Below are 20,975 nucleotides of genomic sequence, written 5' to 3'. Positions count from 1 at the left end.
ACTCCAGAGGGAAGGGTGGTTCAGCGGTAAACTATGGACGAGAGATGCCTACTCAGATTTCCAGGTGGATCTCTTAAAAATATCTTATTTCACCTAATTTATTATGCATATTATCTCATGTTTACACATCTCTTTACTTGAAATGTTTCTTATGATCAATGACATATCGTGGTTTAACTGTACGGAGTTTTTTCCTCCTTAAGAGTACATGAAATAATAATAGATTTGATGAAATACGTTATTTCCCTGACGGCTCCTCCTCAAAGTGCTTCCAATTCAGTTCTTATCTAATTGTTACTCCAAAACACAAAAACTAAACAACAAAAAAACAACACATGCTTGAGTATGCTATAAAACATAAAGGACCTTGAAATAAAATTAATCAGCAATTCACTTGAGGCTCAAATTTATCAAGACTCTCCTTAAAAAGCAAGTTAAAACAAAAATATCAACTAGGAAAAAAAAATGATGTTCTATACTCCTGGGACAAATAAATTTGGAAACTGAGTCTTGAACTTAATTTTGTGAAAATACCCTTCTCAAATCAAGATATATCTTTCAAAGTCTATAAATTAGGTTTGAGTCCTCCTATTAGTACAGTCATTTCCTCCACTAGCACAAAGGTAAGTTTTAAGTCTCAAAATAGAAAAATGCTTTGCAAGTGAGCTAATGTACAGGAAAAAGTTGTACAATGAGGTTTACATTAGCTTCTGGGGTCCAAAACACCAAGTTTGACTGTCTTCATTTCCCTTTATAATCCTGAGAAAAGAGCTTCACGTAGTCTACGCATTAATTTTCTCGATTTGAAAAAACATATTAGGGGCGCCTGGGTGGCTCAGTGGGTTAAGCCTCTGCCTTCCGCTAAGGTCATGATCTCAGGGTCCTGGGATTGAGCCCCGCATCAGGCTCTCTGCTCGGCAGGGAGGCTGCTTCCCCCTCTCTCTGCCTCTCTGCCTACTTGTGATCTCTCTCTCTCAAATAAACAAAATCTTTAAAAATTAAAAATAAATAAATAAAAGAACATATCGGTACCTTATCTTTTCTCATTTGTTCAACAAATAGTTTTTTAATGTTTGGAAAGTACTAAGCAATCTTAGTAGGAGAGAACCTACTAATATGGAACACTTAGACACCACCATTTAAAGAGACCACCACCTAAATAAGGTAACTATCTGACTTGGAACACCAATTCCCACCTGACTTTTAAGATCCCACATACATGAATAAAATTTAAGTAATTTCTTAAAGCCAGGCTCTAAACAGTGTGCAGGAGATACATCTTGCTAAAGTTAATCTCCGGTTCAAAACTATGCACTTTATCGCAGACAAAATCGACTTTGTGAGGGTCTGAAAACTCCAAACCAACGAAAATTTCAATTCAGAAGTGAAAGCGAAGGTGCTCCATTCAGAAGCGAGACCAAAGAGGAGGGTCTATAGAAAAAAGTGAGTTGGAAGCGACGAGAAGCGCAGCGGCGACCCAAACGTGCTCTCCCCACATCAAGTTGGCAACTTTTCCAACACCCCGGGACTCCCCACTGCCCCAGCCCTCGCAACGTGGTGGCCGCGGCTCACGTCCGGGAGAGGGCTCGCCACCGCGGGGAGCGGATCCACCGCAAATAAACGTGCCAAAGCAGCAGCCAGCAGCTAGGGGCGGGGTTAGACCCACGCTGCTGCCCTCGGAGAAGGATGGAGGTGGGGGGTGCAGCGGAGGGAGCGACCCTCGGGTCACCGGCCCTGACCGGGGACTGACCGGAGGACCAGGGAGCGGGGGAGAGGAGGGAGGGCTCCAATCACGCGGCCTCACCGAGGGCCGGCCTCGCCGCCGCGGACCCCAAGGCCGGCGTTGGGAAACGCGGAGGGCCTCACCGAGGGCAGGCGGGAAATGGGGAGGCGGGAAGACTGGAGGCCAGCACAGCTTAAACGCCGCACGCGAGGCCCCGACCCTGCCTTGCCTTCCGCGGACCCCAGGTGGTCCACAGAAGGCCCCCAGCCTCCGAAGGGACGGGGTGAGGGCTGAGGAAGCAAACACACACACCCGCTTGCCTCCCAACCTCCGCCCTCCGGCCACGCTCTTCGGGCTCCCAGGCTTACAGCGGAGCGGGGGAGGCGAGGGCCAGCGGCGCGGCCGCCGCAGCTGACGCCCTCCCCGACGCCCGGAGACGAGCGGGCGCAGGAACCCCGACACGCAGACAAAAATCAACAAAGCACCTGCCGCTGCCGAGGAGAAAACATGCCACAGGCCCCGACCGGGGACTCTCCGACGCGCAGCTGCCCGGGCCGCAGGGCTGCGCAGACGGCTGGGGGGAGGGGGTCGAGTGGTGGTTCCCTGGCCCCGAAGCCTCGCCTACGCCCGGAGGCGGTGGGGCAGGGAGCCCCGCGCCAAAGAACTGACCTTGGAGTCTCCGTTGCACAGAGCCATCGGGGCCGGGGCCGCGGCAGCGGTGGCCACAGTCTGAGACGGGGCGGGAGAGGGCCGGCGGGGTCGACGCCGCGGGCTGGGGCTTGAGGAGGAGGCCTGGTTTTAGAAGCGGGAGGGCGCGGAGAGGAGCTAGCCGACTGCGAGGCGCCGAATCTAGCAGCAGCCGCCGAGCGCGGGCCCCAGCGCCGCGGGAGAGAAGACCAGCAGCGCGCACGCTGCCCCCGCCTCCTGCTTCCGCCCCGGCCGGCCACTGGGAGGAGCCAGAGCCCGTTCGGTTAAGTAGCCAAACCGCGGACACCCGGCAGCGGCCGCCGAGGCCAGATAAGCCCGCCTCGGGAGGAGGGGCCTTCGGGGTCCGGCCCCGCCCCCCAAGTCCTTTCCCGCCGCCGAGGTCAGCCTTGGGGAAAATAAACCCGCTGCTTCTCCAGCCCGCCCGCCCCTGGGAAGAAGGGCCTTCGGCGCCCGGCCCCGCCTCCGCCGCCAAAGTCCGCCCCCAGTAGGAACCCCACCCGCCTCCGCCTCCTCTAGTCCGCCCTTGCGGGGGAGGAGCCCCCACCCAACAGCCCTGCTCGCGTCCCGCCCCCGCACCGGGCAAGGGGCCTGGCGAGGAGGAGGAGGAGCCGGAGACCGTCGGCCCCTCCTCCGCCGCGAAGGCCCGCCTCTGAGGAAAACCCGAGCCTCAGAAAGCTTGTTCAGTAGCCTTGCGGGCTGGCAGCCTTGGACCTCGGTTAGAGGCTGGGGGAGCGGAGTAGGAAGCCTCCCGAGAGCTGGGCCCTTGGGGGAACCCTTAGCCATTGTCGCGGCCCCATCTCAGGCTGTGGGGCATGGGGCAGCCAAGAGTACTGGGAAGGGTTTCGTCGTGACCTCTCAAGGGATGTCAAAGTGAAATTTGATCACGCGGGTCCGCAAAAGTTCTACAGGGGGTGCAGAATTTCCAAAAGGAAGAGGTTTGCGAGCAGCAATCTGGTGGGACGCTGGGCCAGGGGACCGGCCACGAAACTCTGCACAGCGCCCCGTGTTTTTATCCAAATGGTTTGTGGGAAAGAGGCTACAGTCCTTCCAGCCACTCCTTGGCTACCGGCAAGATCAGGTATTACTTTAAATTTGGTCACCTGGGAAACTAAATCGGGGTTGGAAAATAACACTTGGAACAGCTTCCAGATTCACAAGGCCTTTTTAACAAATATTCAATTCTACGATACAGCCATTTGCTGAGCTCATGCTATGGGTCAGGGTCCAAGTACCAAGGAGCTAGACTAAAACAACCCTGACTTATAAGAACTCTTTTTATTCTAAGCTATTTCATGAAGGTAGCGAGGTAGGATTTACGTTCTTGCCCACTTTTTTTTTTTTTTTAAGATTTTATTTAGTTAGTTAGATCACAAGTACGCAGAGAGGCCGGCAGAGAGAGAGAGGGAAGCAGGCTCCCAGCTGAGCAGAGAGCCCGATGCAGGCTCTATCCCAGGACCCTGAGATCATGACCTGAGCTGACGGCAGAGGCTTAACCTACTAACCCACCCAGGCGTCCCTCTGCTTTTAACTAAGTGAGGTAATGTGCCTCTCGGCCTCTCTGAATAGGAGGTAGGGGGTACTTGATCTGGAAAAGGATAGACAATTTATTACCATCGGGAACAAAAGTTCCAAAATCCATTGACCCCTTAGTCAATGTATTTCACTTACCCTTTTTTGGGCTGAAAAGGGGATACTTGAAGTTTCTAACGCCATGGATACTGTGCTCTCTTGGTAGGTCTGCATGAGCGTCAAGAGACCAGGGTAGTAACCAATAGGAGAGACTCAGCTTACATCAATATCCACGCAGAATGGAATGGAATGGAATGTGATGTGCCAGCGTTAAGGATTGGCTAAAGCCCATCTATACTAGATAATACCTATTTTAAATATATTCTAGTGGTCACCTGTGTTTGTTGCTAAGGTACCAGGATCCTTATATCTAAAGTTCTTCAGCAGCTTTTGACTCTTTTGACCCCTCCCTTGTTCTTGAAACTGGATTTCTCTTAGATATCATAGAAGTGTCTTTTCACCTGTAAGATTGTTCTTGGTCTTTTTTTGTTTTGTTTTGTTTTTTGTTTTGTTTTTAATGATAATTGATATTGTTTCGGTCACCTTGTCTTGCCCCTCTTTCTGTATCTGTCCTACAGGAGGAAGCTTATGTGTCGCTTTTCCTCAATATTTCCATTCACTACCCTCTTTTCATCTTACTCTTCAGCTGTGTTTCTTTGGGGTACTTGTTTAAAAATCAAAACTAGGGGCATCTGGGTGGCTCAGTTGCTTGAGAATCTGCCTTTGGCTCAGGTCATGATCTCTGGGTCCTGGGATGGACTCCTACATCTGGCTCCCTGCTTGGTAGGGAGTATGCTTTGTCCTCTGTGCTCTCTCTTTCTCTCAAATAAATAAATAAAATCTTTAAAAAATAAAATAAAAATAAAAACCACTTTTAAAATATCCTTTAATAGGCTCTATGATAGCTCTCTCCTCTGAGTTCCAGATACATATTACTCTGCAAATCCCCAGTCAAATTATCAATGGCATGTTGGGCCCTAAATTCAACAAGTCCAAGACAAAATTTCTCAAATTTCTGTACCCAGTTTCACTGAAACCATGACATTAGAGGGAAAACATTCAGTCCTTCATCCATAAGCTGTAGGTTTTTCATAGATTCCCTTTATCAAGTTGAGGAAGTTCTCCGCTATTCCTGTTCTGCTGAGAGTTTTGATCGGGAATGGATGTTGTCAAATGCTTTTTCTTTGTCTATTGAGATTATTTTTTTTATTTTTTATTTTTTATAAACATATTTTTATCCCCAGGGGTACAGGTCTGTGAATCACCAGGTTTACACACTTCACAGCATTCACCAAAACACATACCCCCCGCCTGCAATGTCCATAACCCCACCCCCCTTCTCCCAACCCCCCTCCCCCCAGCAACCCTCAGTTTGTTTTGTGAGATTAAGAGTCACTTATGGTTTGTCTCCCTCTCAATCCCATCTTGTTTCATTTATTCTTCTACCCACTTAAGCCCCTATGTTGCTTCACCACTTCCTCATATCAGGGAGACCATACGATAGTTGTCTTTCTCCGCTTGACTTATTTCGCTAAGCATGATACGCTCTAGTTCCATCCATGTTGTCGCAAATGGCAAGATTTCATTTCTTTTGATGGCTGCATAGTATTCCATTGTGTATATAGACCACATCTTCTTGATCCATTCATCTGTTGATGGACATCTAGGTTCTTTCTATAGTTTGGCTATTGTGGACACTACTGCTATAAACATTCGGGTGCACGGGCCCCTTTGGATCACTACGTTTGTATCTTTAGGGTAAATACCCAGTAGGGCAATTGCTGGGTCGGTCATAGGGCAGTTCTATTTTCAACATTTTGAGGAATCTCCATGCTGTTTTCCAGAGTGGTTGCACCAGCTTGCATTCCCACCAACAGTGTAGGAGGGTTCCCCTTTCTCCACATCCTCGCCAGCATCTGTCATTTCCTGACTTGTTGATTTTAGCCATTCTGACTGGTGTGAGGTGCTATCTCATTGTGGTTTTGATTTGTATTTCCCTGATGCCGAGTGATATGGAGCACTTTTTCATGTGTCTGTTGGCCATCTGGATGTCTTCTTTGCAGAAATGTCTGTTCATGTCCTCTGCCCATTTCTTGATTGGATTATTTGTTCTTTGGGTGTTGGGTTTGCTAAGTCCTTCATAGATTTTGGACACTAGTCCTTTATCTGATCTATTGAGATTATTATATGGCTTTTCTTTTTTTCAGTTTGTTAATGTGGTAATTTATATTGATTGGTTGATTTTTAAGTGTCAAGCTAGCCCTACATTCTTGGAATAAGCTTCAAGTAATCATGATATATTTTCCTCTTCACTTTTTAAGAGGTATTTATTTTAGAGAGGGGGAGAGCACCTGCCGGCAAGTGCGTGCAGGTGCACAAGTGAGTGGGGGGAAGGGTAGAAGGAGAGAACCCTCAAGCAGACTCCATGCTGTGTGTGGAGCCTGACTCAGTCCAGTATCACAGTCCTGAGATCATCACCTGAGCCAAAACCAAGAGTCAGATACTCAATCAACAGAGCCACCCAGGCATCCCTATATATTTTCCTTTTTATATACTGAATTTGATTTGCTAAATCTTGCTTTCAAATTTTTGCTTCTGTGATCGTGAGGAATATTAGCTTGCTGTCTTGTTGTAATGTCTTTAACTGGATTTGTTATCAGGGTAATGCTGGCCTCAGAGAATAAAGTTGAAAGTTTGTGTAGAATTATTCTTTCCAGAAGAGTTAGTATAGAATTGTTCTTTCTTTCTTAAATGTCAGGTAGAATTCAGCAATGAGGCCATCTGAGCCTAAAGTTTTCTTTGTAATAAGGTTTTTAACTCAAAGTAAATTTTTAAAAGATATAGGGCTCTTCAGGTTATCTATTTTTTCTTGACTGAGCTTTGGCAATTTGTGTCTTTCAAAGAATTTGTCAGTTTTGTCTAAGTTGTCAAATTCATAGACAAAGTGTTATTCATAATATTCTCTTATTATCCTTTGAATATCTAGACTTTGTAGTGATATCAAATTCCTCATTCCTGATATTGGTAATTTTGCTTTCTGTTTTTCCTCAACAGTCTGTCTAGAATGAGGTTTACCAATTTTATTGATTCGAAGAACAGCTCTTAGTTCTATTTACTGTTTTCTGCTTTCTATTTCATTGATTTCCACTTTAATCTTTTATTTCCTTTCTTCTTCTTACTTTGTGTTTAGTTTGTTCTTTTTCTAGTTTTTTAAGTTGGAATCTGAGCTGTCAATTTGAGATCTTTCTCCTCTGTTAATATAGGTATTTAGCTCTATAATTTCCCCCTAAGAACTACTTTACTGATATCCCACAGATTCTGATATATCATATTTTCATTTCCATTTGATTCTAGACAGTGTCTAATTTCTCTTTTGATTTTTTCTTCGATCCATGGGTTATCTAAAAGTGTGTTATTCCATTTCCAAATATTTGAGGATTTTTCGAGCTCTTTCTGTTATTGGCTTCTAAGTTAATTCCATTGTGATTAGAGAATATATTTTGCATGATCTGAATCCTTTTAAATGTATTGAGGTTTGTTTTATGGCTTAGAATATAGTCTGTCTTGGTGAATGTTCTGTGTGTACTTGAAAAGAATGTGTATTCTGCTGTTATGTAGAGTGTTGTATATATGGCAAATAGGTTAAGTTGGTTGATAATATTGTTCAAGACTATTCTTGATGATTTTATGTTCATTTATTCTATCAGTTATTGAGAGAGGGCTTCTAAAATCTCTATAATTGTGATTTTATCAACTTTTTATACTTCTATCAGTTTGTGCTTCATGCATTTTGAAATACTATTATTAGGGTCACAAATGTTTAGAATTGTTATTGATTACTTTATTATTATGAAATGACATTTTGTGCCCCTGGTATATTCTTTATTCTGACATTTGTCCAATATTAAAAGAGCATGCCTGGAGTGCCTGGCTGGTTCAGTTGGTGGAACATGTGACTCTTGATCTCAGGGTCAGGAGTTCAAGTGTTACATTGGGCCTAGAACTTACTTTTAAAAAGAAATAAATAAAATAAAATAGCATACCCGCTTTCTTGACTGGTTATTTGTATGATCTATCTTTTGCAACTCTTTAACCTATTTCTGTATTTATGTTATGTTTTAAAGCATTTTTTTAAAGGCAGCAAATAATTGGATCTTGATTTTTTGTCTCTGCCAATTTCTTTTAATTGGAGTATTTAGACTATTTACATTTAATGTGATTATTAATAGTTAAGTTATGTCTATAGTTTAGAGATCCTCAAGACAGTAAGCTGGGGTAATGGAAGGGCTCATCTCTTGTTTCCTGTCTCTCAGGGTTCACTGTCCTTTAATGCTTGATATTCAGTATTTCAAAACCATTGTTTCATTTATTTTGTCTGACTTTTTATTATTATTCTTGTTGTTTCAACAGGAGGGTATATCCAGTTCCTGATACTCCATCTTTGGCAAAAGGGGGAAGTCTGGAAAACTCTTTTAATGAGTAGTTGAAGTATCTTGAACCTGTAAGTCCTTTACCTGTCTCATACATAGTTTTGTTAAGGGTGAAAATTGTCCGGAATTCAGAACAACATAGGCAACAAAAACTAGTGATGTTGATAATTCTAAATGTAATTTTGTAGTTTCTGAAACTAACACATTTTTTAGATAACATTTGATAAAATCCACAGATAGAAATTCCACATGACTTTTCAGATTTGGTGAGTACATATCATAAAATACTTCAGGTATAATCCAAGGTCATTTCATCTCTCAAACAAATATTTTAAACTTTCCATTATAAAAATTAACTTTAAAGTTTATAAAAAATATTAGATGACAACTTAAAATATGGAAGAAAGTATTTAGTATTTCAAAATCCTTTCAGGATGATATGTGAATTGTTGTTTTGTAATTAAAGACAACTGTTTGAAAATGATTTTGGGGAGCACCTGGGTGGCTCAGTCTGTTAAGCATCTAAGTCTTGGTTTCTGCTCAGGTCCTGATCTCAGGGTCATGGGATTAAGCCCTGCATTGGGCTTTATGCTGTGTGTAGTCTGCTTGAGATTCTCTCTCTCCCTCTTTCTCTGCCCTTCCTGCTCATGCTGTCTCTCTCTTTCTCTCTTTCTCTCTCTCTCAAATAAATAAATTAATTAAATATTTTGAAAAATTATTTTGATCATATATCCCTTGCTTGGAATCTTCTTAATAGTTCTCCATTGCTCTCAGGATGAACTTAAAACTTCTAAGCATTGCTCATTTGGTCTTTGTCTTGAGCTTTGGCTATCCCCTGTTTACCTTGTTTCCTTCTCTCTTACCACTACCCCTTCTCTCTACTCTAGCCATAGTGCTTTAGTTCCTTAAAAATGACATATTCTCTCTTGACTTAGGCCTTCTGCACATAAATATCTTCTGTCTAGAATATTTCTGTTCCCTCCCCAAAACTCTGTCTTTTCCTTTTTTGTGCTCCTTTCCCTTTCATTAGTACTCACTACCCTCTACTATATTTACTTGTCTCTGTGCACAGAAAAGTCCAGGAAGTAGTATGATCCCAGTAGCAATGAGCTAACCAAGCCACCAGATACTGGTTTTTAAATACTATTCAACAAGAGGAACCATGTCTTCTTGGAGAAAAGGCTGATTTCGGGGACAGAGGAGGGACAGGATGACCAGGAACATCCTTTGGGGCCAGAAAGTAAGGATCTACTCAGAGAATAATGGGGCCATGTCAGAGGGATACAGAAGTCAGTTTGAAAGGACTTTTACTAGCCAAATCTGGGATAATCTATCAAAATAAAAGATTGGTAAACAAATTACATCCACTGATTAGATTAGGAGCCCATCAGTGTATAATGATATAAATAAATGGATGATTAAATAGAGAGAAAACCCTTCCTTGGATGGTTGATTAAATAGACGGAAAACCCTTCCTTGTAATACAAGGAACAACGTCAACTAATAAAAGTCAAAGGAATAATTGAATTATAAAATCATCATTTTGGGGACGCCTGGGTGGCATAGTTGGTTAAGCTGCTGACTTCAGCTCAGGTCGTAATCGCAGGGTCCTGGAATGGAGTCCCACATTAGGCTCCTTGCTTGGCAGGGAGCCCGCTTCTCTCTCTGCCTCGTCTGCCACTCTGCCTGCTTGTGGGCTCATGTGCTCTCTCGCTCTCTCTCCCTTTCTCTTTCTCTCTCTCTGACAGATAAATAAATAAAACCTATTTAAAAAATCATGTTGCAACCTTCATAGAAATAATAAATTCAGGCAAGAAACATCAATGGATGGAAAATTTATGGATGAAAGATGGATCAAGAGCAGGTTTTATTTACATTGTCTCAAAGTATCTCTCTACAAAATAATCATACATGGAAAAAGAGTAACTTTATTGTGGAGAAACCTGAAGGTACGTCCTTATTCAAGTGATTGAAGTTAACATCAACAGTAATGGAACAAATAAACTTCATACATTATCCGATGGATGCAGTGAACCAAACACTGAATCACTTCAGTGGTCTTGCCTATAATACATAACCCAACTGTGAGTAAACATCAAGCAAATACAGTTGGAAGGATATTCCACAAAATAATGATTCTACAGTTATTCCAGTTATCTATTGGTTTGTAACAAACACCCTAAAACCTAGTGGCTTAAAACAACACTCTTTATTTTGCTACAATTTGGACAAGGTTCAGCAGGGATAGCCCTTCTCAGTTCTAAGCTGTCATCTGGTACAGCCCAGAGCCTGGCTCCACTAGGCCTCGGCTAGAGTGGCTTAAAGGCTGGGAGCTAGAATCATGTGAAGGTTTTTGCACTCACACCTGTGACACCTGATCTGGAAGACTCACACAACTGAGGGTTGGAACAGTTGCAGCCCCTCTGACACGTCTACTTCTCTATGGTCTCTTCATCATCACAGCTTTAGGGAAACTGGATTTTCTTCATGTCAGCTCAGGACTCCCAGGGAGTGTGTATATGTGTCTGTGTGAAAGAGAGAGCCAGATAGAAGGTTACATGGCCTTTTTAACCTAGCCTCATAAATTACACAGGTCTACTGCTCTATATTTTGTTCATAGACTGAGGCACAGCGATTGTCTAGATTAAGAGACAGAATTCTAGAAGAGCATGTGGAACTGGAAATGTGGTGCAACGCTCAGAAAAATACAATTAGCATAGTCATCTTAGAAAATGAAGGCCATAGGAGGGCTAAGGAACTGTTTTAGATTGAAAGAGAGTAGAGAAATGACAACTGAGTAAATACATGCTCCTGGATTGAATCTTCTTGCTACAAAGGATATTGTAGGATAATTGGCAAAACTTAAAGGCTCTCAATAAGTGAAGGGTATATGGGAGCTCTTTGTACTGTTAGTGCAACTTTGCTATAAGTTTGAAATCACTTCAAAATTTCAAAAGACAACACACACCACAGACTCTCACTGTTTAAAAATCTTGCAGTTAGAAGTGCCTAGGTGGTGAGTCAGTTAAGGGTCTGCCTTCAGCTCAGGTCATGATCTTAGGGTCCTGGGATTGAGACCTATGTCAGACTCCCTGCTCAGTAGGGATTCTGCTTCTTCCTCTCTCTCTGTGTGCTCTCTCTAATTAATAAACTAAATCTTTTAAATAAAACTTGTAGTTAATCTTTTCATAAAGGAATAATTATGATAAAAATAACCACACATATATGATACATTCCTATCTTTAAATGTACTGTTTTGTTAAAGCAGAAGACCATTGAATAAACCTGCTAGAACACTTAATATGCTCAGGCACTATTATAAATTATTACATATATGAGCACATTTAATACAATGATCTTATGACATGGGTACTATCATTATCTCCTTGTCATCTTAGTTTGTGGTTGAGAAAACTGAGAGACAAATTAACTAGCATAAGGTTATACAGCCAGTAAACCAGAAAACTAAGATTCAAAACAGGCCAACTGACTCTAGCTTTTTTATTCTTCATTAAGCATTCAAAATACACTTTGCAAAATATTCTTTAAAGCCACAAGTATCACTGGGTATATATTTAAGCAGACTAATAGCCCTATTACCACTGTTTCTTCCATCTATTTGCAGTGCTATAATTTTGAAGGATTTTTTAACTGGTTATCCTTTATAAAATTCATGGGTATAAATTCACTGGGGGTATATATATATATATTTTTTTTTTAATTGTGGTAAAAATATGGAATGGAAAATTTACCATCTGAGCCATTTTTAAGTGAATTGTTCAGTAGTGCTAAGTATATTCACATTGTGTACAACAGATTTCCATATTTTATCTTGAAAACTGAAACTCTACCCAATGAACAATTCCCCATTTCCCTCTTCTCTCAGCCCTGGTGGCCACCATTCCATTTTCTGTTTCCATGAATGTGACAGCTTTAGATACCTCATATAAGCGAAATCATACAGTATTCATCTTTTAATAACTGATTTATTTCACTTAGCATAATGTCCTCAGGGTTCATCCATGCTATAACATGAGACAGGACTTCCTTGCTTTTTAAGACTGAATAATATTCTACTGGGTGCATACCACATTTTATTTATCCATCTATCCACCCATGGACATTTGGGTGGCTGTCACCTTTTGGCTGTTGTGAATAATATTGCTCTTGGAGTATTTGTATATTAAAAATAAAAAATATAGGAATGAAACACAGTGACTCATAAAACAGCTTGCAGTGAGGGTGAAGAAAATGAAGTCCTCCAGGTTTTGAAAAGCAGTATGCTTTCTGTTTTTGCACAAATAATGATAATGCTTTCTATGGAATTTTTATTTATAGAATGATAATGCTTTCTATGGAATTTTTATTTATTTTTTAAATTTTTAAAAAATTTTTATTTATTTATTTTTTGGAGAGAAAGCACATGAACAGGGGAGAGGGGCAAAGGGAGAGGAAGGCAGACTCCCTGCTGAGCAGGGAGTCTGACGTGGGACTCTATCCCAGGACCCTGAGATCATGACCTGAGCCAAAGGCAGAGGCTTTAACCCACTGAGCCACCCAGGCGCCCCTGGTTTGAAGTTTTTATTTTTACCTTTTCCTAAGAATCAGCTGCACATTCAGAGCCTCATTTCAACCAAGATACCACAAATCTTAGGTAACTAGAAAAAAGCAGCATGATCCCACTTTTCTTAGGACAGGTTACAAGAATAGCTGCTTTTCCTAAAAGGAGAAACTTCACAAAGTTTTCATTTCCATACCTACTCCCATTTTATCTAAGATGTCTTTCCTTATTGGTAGTGTTAGTTGCCCAAAGTAAAATTCTTTGTCTTGGACTCACTTGTTGGAAAAGGTAGATAACCAGTTAATTAGTATTTCAAAAGTCTATAAAAAGTGTGAAGGTACTTCCTAAGGATACCCAAGGGAATTTCAGGGTGGGACAAATATCGTAACACAATCTGGTAGTCACTGAATGTCCTTCTTTATCCACTTCCCAACCTCCCCCTCACACATTTGTTACCTCTTTCTCCAACTTTCTTTATCTCTTAGCCAATTAAACTCATCTTTTGTCTGTCCTATCATTCATTCTCATATTTCTCTCTGCCCTTTAACTGCCTGCTATTTTACACACACACACACACACACACACACACACACACACACACAAATAGTGTTTGGTTTTGGGTGGTTGTATTTTAACTTTCAGAGAATTAAATAGTATATATGAAAACATTTTTTTCTAAATGATAGCACCATAAAAATATTTATTTTCAGAATATGGTGTCATAACTAGCACATTGTAAATATACAACATATGATTGTGAAATGATTCACTAAAGGATTATGTACTCTGTCCTTATTTTGAAAACCATGTACATTAAAACATGGCAAGATATGGGGAAATTTTATTTAAAGATTTTATTTATTTACTTGACAGAGAGAGATCACAAGTAGGCAGAGAGGCAGGCAGAGAGAGTGGGGGGAAGCAGGCTCCCTGCTGAGCAGAGAGTCTGATGCAGGGCTTGATCCCAGGATCCTGAGATCATGACCTGAGCTGAAGGCAGAGGCTTAACCCACTGAGCCACCCAGGCACGATATGGGGAAATTTTTACAGAAAAATAAAAGATATGTGAATCTCTAAAACAATATTAAAATGAAAACAAACAACATCAAGACCCCAGTCATGAAAGGGGGAAATAAAATTCAAAAATTAGTCCTTACAAATAGTTAATAAACATAATGTGCTCTTTAAAATATTTTGGTATCATCTTCCCTATCTAAAAATCACACAATATAACAGAAGAAAAAATTTAGGAGTCAAACATGGCAATATTGGAAAATCATATAGGAGGTCACAAGCAGAAAAAAATGTTGGTAGTTGGAGTGTGAAATGGCATAACCACTTTAGAAAGCATTCTGGCAGTTTCTTAGAAAGTTAAATATACATATATCATAGAACTCAGCAATCCCCTAATCAAGGTAATTGCCCAAGAGAACTGAAAACACTGGGGTACCTGGGTGGCTCAGTTGCTAAGCGTATCCCTTCCGCTCAGATCATGATCCCAGGGTCCGGTGATCGAGCCCCACAGCAGGCTCCCTTCTCAGCAGGAAGCTTGCTTCTCCCTCTCCCACTCTCACTGTGTCTCTCTCTGTCAAATAAATAAATAAATATTTAAAAATCTTTTTAAAAAGAGAAAAGAAATGAAAACATGTTTACACAAACACCTGTACATAGTATTTATAGTGACTTTATTCATAACTGCCAAAACTGGAAAAAATTCAAATGTCCTTGGACTAGTGAATGAATAATAAACACATGCTGGCACATCCATACAGCAAAGTACTACTCAGCCAAAACAAAGAAAGGGGGCGAGGAGTGGGGGAGGACTATCAATACAAGTGACAACATAGATGAATCTCAATGCACTTTGCTAACTGAAAGAGGCCAGACTCAAAAGGCTACATATTGTATGATTCCATTTATGTGAAATTTTAGAAAAGCAAAACTACAGGGAGAAAAAACAGATCGGTGGGGCTTTGGGGGTTGGAGGATAGATGGAGAGATGGTCTTCAAAACAGGGCAAGAGACTTTTTGGAGTGATAAATCTTCCATATTTTGATTGTGGTGGTGGTCACATAACTATTTGTCAAAATAGGTTGTATTTATCTAAGCGTATAGAACTGTAAAGTAAAATTTTACTTTTCTAAATTATACCACAATAAACCTGATTTCTCCACAAACAACATTACCCAAAAAAGCAATGAAAAAATTCTGAAGGATGTATAGAAGGTAACATTCAGATGACGGTGAGCTGGAAAACCAGTCAAGAAATCTGCAACCACACAAAGATGCAAAAAGAGGCCACTAGATGGTGGTGTTCGTTTTTGTAACAGAGCCCAGGAAAAACTTGGAAGCTCAAGAGATCACAGGCCTGCCAGAGGAGCAGTTTTTTGGCAGATTTCCTGTAATCCACAGCTCCTCCTGTCTAGCCCTGAGCTATAGTTCCTGTGTTTTTGCTAAGCCAGTTCTCCCAGCCTTCTACTGATTCTGGGACACCGTCAATATCCTTCCAGTAAAACTCTCTCTGCTTCTGTTTTTGTTTTCTAAAACTGACTGAATAGAAGAACTAATAACAGTAATTAACCAATTTATTTTTTGTTTGTTTTTCTTCAATATGGAGAGTTTTAAGTATGTAAAGAATAAACAGACTGGTAAAATAATCCCCCAATCAACCCATCAGTTCTGAGTCATTGATAATCTGCTGTTCTTAATTCAGCAAGCTTCCACCATCCCCACTCCTCATACAAATAATTTTCTACAGCCCTTCTTTTTAATGGAATAAAATTTACATATGTTAAAAATAGCCTTATTTTTAAAGCAGTTTTAGGTTCATAGCAAAATTGAGCAGAAAATACAGAGATTTCCCATATACTCCTGTCCCCACTCATGCACATCCTCCACAATCTGCAATGACATATCATTACCACCCAAAGCCCATAGGTTATATCGGGGCTGACTCTTGCTGGTGTACCTTCTACAGGTTCGACAAATACATTATGACATGTAATTACCATTTTAGTATACAGAGCAGTTTCAGTCCCCTAAACCCCCTCTGTTCTCCATCTATTCACCCCTACCTTCCCCTAAGCCCTGCCAAAGTGCAGAAATTTTAACTGTACAATTACAATTTATCAGGGCGCCTGGCTAGCTCAGTTGGTAGAACACGTGATGCTGGATTTTGGGGTTGTGAGTCTGACTCCCAGGTTGGGTGTAGAGATGACTTAAAAATTTTTAAAAAGAATTCCGATTTGTCTTTGCAGGACTTAGTCTGGAAGTTCCCAATAATGTAGATCAAAAAGAAAAAAGAAAGTTATGAGAGAAAACTTAAGAGAGAAATCCAGTTGTGATAAAATTTTTGAACTCTAAGAAAAGGAAAATTTCATAAGCCTTGAGGTGGAAAAACAAGATACCAACAAAGGATCAAAAACTGGGTTGATATTAACTAACCATAATATAATAGTATGTGATAAGAACTTTTCTTTTATTAAAATTCAATTAGCCAACATACAGTATGTCATAAGTTTTTAATGAAGTGTTCATTGATTCATTAGTTATGTATAACATTGTGTTCATCACATCAGGTGCCCTCCTTAATGCCCATCACCCAGGTGCCCCATCCCTCATCCACCTCCCCTTCTGCAACCCTCAGTTTGTTTCCCAGAGTCAAGAGTCTTTTATGGTTTGTCTCCCTCTCTGATTTCTTCTCATTCAGTTTACCCTCCTTCCCCTATGGTCCTCTAAGCTATCTCTTATAATCCGTATATGACTGAAACCATATGATAATTATGTTTCGATTGACTTAGTTCACTTAGCCTAATATCCTCTAGTTCCATCCACATCGATGTAAATGGTAGGTATTCATCCTTTCTGATGGTTGAGTAATATTCCACTGTATATATAAACCATATGTTCTTTCTCCATTCAGAACTTTTCTGATGTAGTTCATATCTTACTTTTGAGAGCTTCAGGCTCAGATTGCAAGAAAAATAAATGAATTTTTTTTAAATATGTATACATATAAATGTAAACATATGTTTTTATCATTAAAAGAATACAAACTAAAAGAACATCACATTCGTACTTATCAAACTGGTATAGACTGACAGATTTGATATATAAAGGGTTAATGTGGCCAAGCAGATGTAATTAATCACAGTTAAAGTGTAAATTGGCACAAAAATTTTTGCAAGTCTGTTGATACTATTATCACATTTTAAATATACATTTTCACCCTGAAATTTTATTTCTAAAATACCTGTAAAATATACGTATGTGTGAGGGATAGTGAAAACAAACCATCAAACATGAAAGAACCTAAATGGACCGTATCATCAATATGATATGTCATATCATCAATATGAGACTTGTCGGTGAATTTTAGCAAATTCATACAATGGACTCTGATAGGCCTAGGATGGACCCTGTGTTCACCCTTCTGATCACTGGAGCATGTGCAAGGGAGAATGGGAAAGTATGGAGTGGAGCAATTGAAAGCAAGAAGGGATTGTGGCTACCATCAGGAGGGGTGCTTTGGCAGTTGCACCAGCTTCACCAGAACACCTCCATCAGGGAAGACCAGGAAAAAAGAACAGTATTACCAGAAGTGAGTGAGGGGCATTAAGTATGCAAAAGGAACTGCTGTTTGTAAGAGTAGTGGCTAAAGGTCCCATGCAGCGTCAGTCTGGTTTTCACAGTGAGCGTTGCTCCATGTTTGTGGAGGTACCCTGAAAGCCTAGTGGGAGAGCATGCCTCTGTTTGTAAGGATGTGTTTCAGTCTGTCCCACAAGAGTACTATGAGAAAGTACTTCTGAGAAAGAAATCACTATTTGGGCATCACTTAGCAGTGAAGACTTATTTCTGCTCCATGTGGCATCAGCAAGCAGAGCTTAACTTGGGGCTGGAGGATTCATTTTCAGTGTAGCTCTTGTACACAGCAACCAAGTTGATGATGCTGACTTGGCAGCTCAGCCAACACCTGAGAGCCATGGGCCTTACTTAGCTCCTTTCCAGACAGTTTTATCCTTAATGGAGGATACTCAGTTCCAAAAGAGATTGGAAGGGACAGAGATTCCACCTCTCAAAGGGAAATATGATAAAGACCTTGAACGCTATGTTTTAAAACTGCCACATCAAATTCAAGGAAATCAATTTCAGTTATCATGGATCCTCCAGGAAGCCTTGAGAGTTTAAATGTGGAGAATATAGTATGTATGACCAGCTGACTTACCATGTGTAACACCTGGCATCACATTACATTGTCACCTACACATTAGTTAAACCAAGATTACACCATATCGGAATTTCCTGACCCACCCCTCATCTCCAACCTGCTTTTGGTCAAAATAGGAATAGGAGAGGAGAGCACCTGACTGAAAAGGATTTGCTTTCTTTTTGATGAGTTATCAACTGAGTATCAGCTCTGGATAGACATGTAATATTTACACACCTGGCATGAGGCACCTAACTGGTTCAATTGGTAGAACATGAAAGTCTTGATCTCGGGGTCCTAAGTTCAAGCCCCATGTTGGGTGTAAAGCTTACTTAAAAAACGAAACAACAAAAAAAATCAAAACAAAACTCTGGCTGATGATGGGGAAAGGCATAAAGAATGAATACAATCATAAATATCATTAGACATTTGGAAACTTTTGTATTTAATTTTTTAGACGCCTAAATTCTACATCTAACTTGAGAATAAATATTAAGGATCAGTTTGATCAACTTTAGTTAACCAAGTGGTCTTTAAAAAATTGACTAATTGTTTCACCTTTTTTTTTGATTGGTACAAGATATATTAGCTAGTGTATGGACTTTATTGGCTAGCCTGTAAAGAGTCAAGGGCAATTGTATTGTGTTGAGTGATTTCAGGTAACAACTTTTTAAAAGATTTTATTCATTTATTTGACAGAGAGAGACACAGCAAAACAGGGAACACGAACAGGGGGAAAGGGGGATGGAGAGGAAGGCTCCTCGATGAGCCCGATGCGGGGCTGGATCCCAGGACCCTGGGATCATGACCTGAGCTGAAGGCAGGCCCTTAACGACTGAGCCACCCAGGCACCTCTAGATAACAAATCTCTATCAGTCTGTTGATTTTCTTATTTGTGTCATAGGCAATATGATCACAAGCTTTAGTTTAGAAACTTTTAGCCAGTGTTGACTCCTATGTCCTGGACTCCTGAGAAGTTAACTTGGCTTTTAAAAATGATGAAAACATCTTAATGGTAAAAATGAAAGCCGTAAGTCAACAACAACATTTGGATAAGCAAAGATTCAGTCTGCCACTATATCTTTTCAAAAATAGTGGAAGAAATTTTCAAATTATATAAAAATGGAATAGAATTTAATCATGACCACCTTGAAGATCCTGGGGAAAGATAAAGAATACGGAAAATGCTATTTTACAATATTTAAGTCATTGGAGACAGTATGAATAATTTGTAATATGAGTTTTGAAATAAAAATAATTTCCACCTACATAGCATAGTAGTACACTGTGTACTTTGAAGACATTTTTTAAGAATGAAGTTTCAAGGCCTTGCTCAACTTTGCTCAAGGGTTGTTCAACCAGTTAAGCACCAAACTCTTGATTTCAGCTCAGGTCATGATCTCTCAGGCTCATGCGGTCAAGCCCTACTGGGCCTGGAGCCAGCTTAAAATTCTCTCTCTTCCTCTGCCCCTCCTCACCACTTCTCTCTCTCTCTCTCTTGCTCAGAATGAAGAAAGAATGAACACATGTTCAAGACCAGTCCTTAAAGAGTTGTAAAGCATTTCCTGAAGCATTGCATAAAATTAGTTTTCAGAAATGTAGTATTTGCATTAATTTGATTTCCTGTCCAAAATCTACACTACATTTAACTAAGGTATAACTTAAAAAAAAAATTTTTTTTATTTATTTGAGAGAGACAGTGTGTGCACCAGTAGGGGAGTAGCGGTAAATGGAGAGAGAGAATCTTGAGCGGAGTGTGGAGCTCCAAAGGGGGCTTGGCCTCCTCACCCTGATATGGTGACCACAGGGAAGATCAAGAGTTGGATGCTTAACCACTTGACCTACCCAAGTGCCCCATAAATGGGTAACTTTTTGCACTCAAATTTTAATGTCCATCTTCAGGAAACCAACCTTTTCCTTCTTATTAATTTTGAGATGGGTAAGTTATTGCAACTTGTGACTATTTGGGAAAAGCCAGCAGTAACATGTTTTATCTTCTAAATGATGTGAGGTTTGGTATGTTTAACTTTTTTTTTTTTTAAGATTTTAATTGTTTATTTGACAGGCAGATATCACAAGTAGGCAGAGAGGCAGGCAGAGAGCAAGAAGGAAGCAGGCTCCCCACTGAGCAAGGAGCCTCATGCGGGGCTCGATTTCAGGATTCTGGGTTCATGACCCGAGCGGAAGGCAGAGGTTAACCCACTGAGCCACCGGGGCGCCCCTGGTATGTTTAACTTTTAATCATAGGTTGTTTTTAGTATTCGTTATCCAATGGAAAACAGTATGTAATATAAATAAACATTATATATAAAAATTTGTAGGTATTTCCTACACATTGCAATTAATGCTATTGGTTCCCTAACGTTATTTTCTCTTATCATTTCAATGCTGCATATATATCCAGTTAACATGAAACAAAATTTTAATATTTGGCTCTTATAAGACCTTTTAGGTGGCTCAACAGTAAGAGGGATGGAAGGAATCTTGGGATTCCAACCCACCTATTCTTACGTATTAGTTATCCAGACCCCAGTTCCACGTTTCTTCAACCACGCTGGAGAAAAAACAACAAAAAACGCACTACAGAGAAACCTAGCCCCTCTGAGCAGTTCCATTTACTCCACAAAGAGACACTGTGAGGCACGCAATTCTCCATTTAGCCAGGTCTCTCCCTACCCTTTCGGGACACCCTTGCCTGCTGATAAAGCCACTGCGTAAACTTCAACCCTCCTCCTCCCCCCTTCTGTCTGGCCCACGAAAGCAGTGGCATCGCACAAT

At 40.7% G+C, this 20,975-nt stretch overlaps 1 protein-coding gene across 2 annotated transcripts in view; it reads right to left on the bottom strand.

Moving 5' to 3' along the window:
- GMPS (guanine monophosphate synthase) overlaps nucleotides 1–4,206 on the bottom strand; it is a 78,296-nt gene extending 74,090 nt beyond the window's left edge. Inside the window, exon 1 of one of the 2 annotated variants that reach the window (XM_082685362.1) lies at nucleotides 4,100–4,206. In XM_082685362.1, coding sequence (XP_082541488.1) covers nucleotides 4,100–4,174 — 75 coding nt within the window. In that variant the 5' untranslated portion in view covers nucleotides 4,175–4,206. Of the gene's footprint in view, nucleotides 1–2,392; nucleotides 2,909–4,099 lie in introns of those variants that run through there. The other variant, XM_082685363.1, reaches the window with a different exon arrangement.
- Nucleotides 4,207–20,975: the final 16,769 nt, after the last annotated feature.

This window comes from Mustela nivalis (genome assembly GCF_964662115.1).
Source record: "Mustela nivalis genome assembly, chromosome: 1".
NCBI classification, from domain to species: Eukaryota; Metazoa; Chordata; class Mammalia; order Carnivora; family Mustelidae; genus Mustela; species Mustela nivalis.
This window is presented reverse-complemented; position numbering and strand designations above follow the sequence as displayed.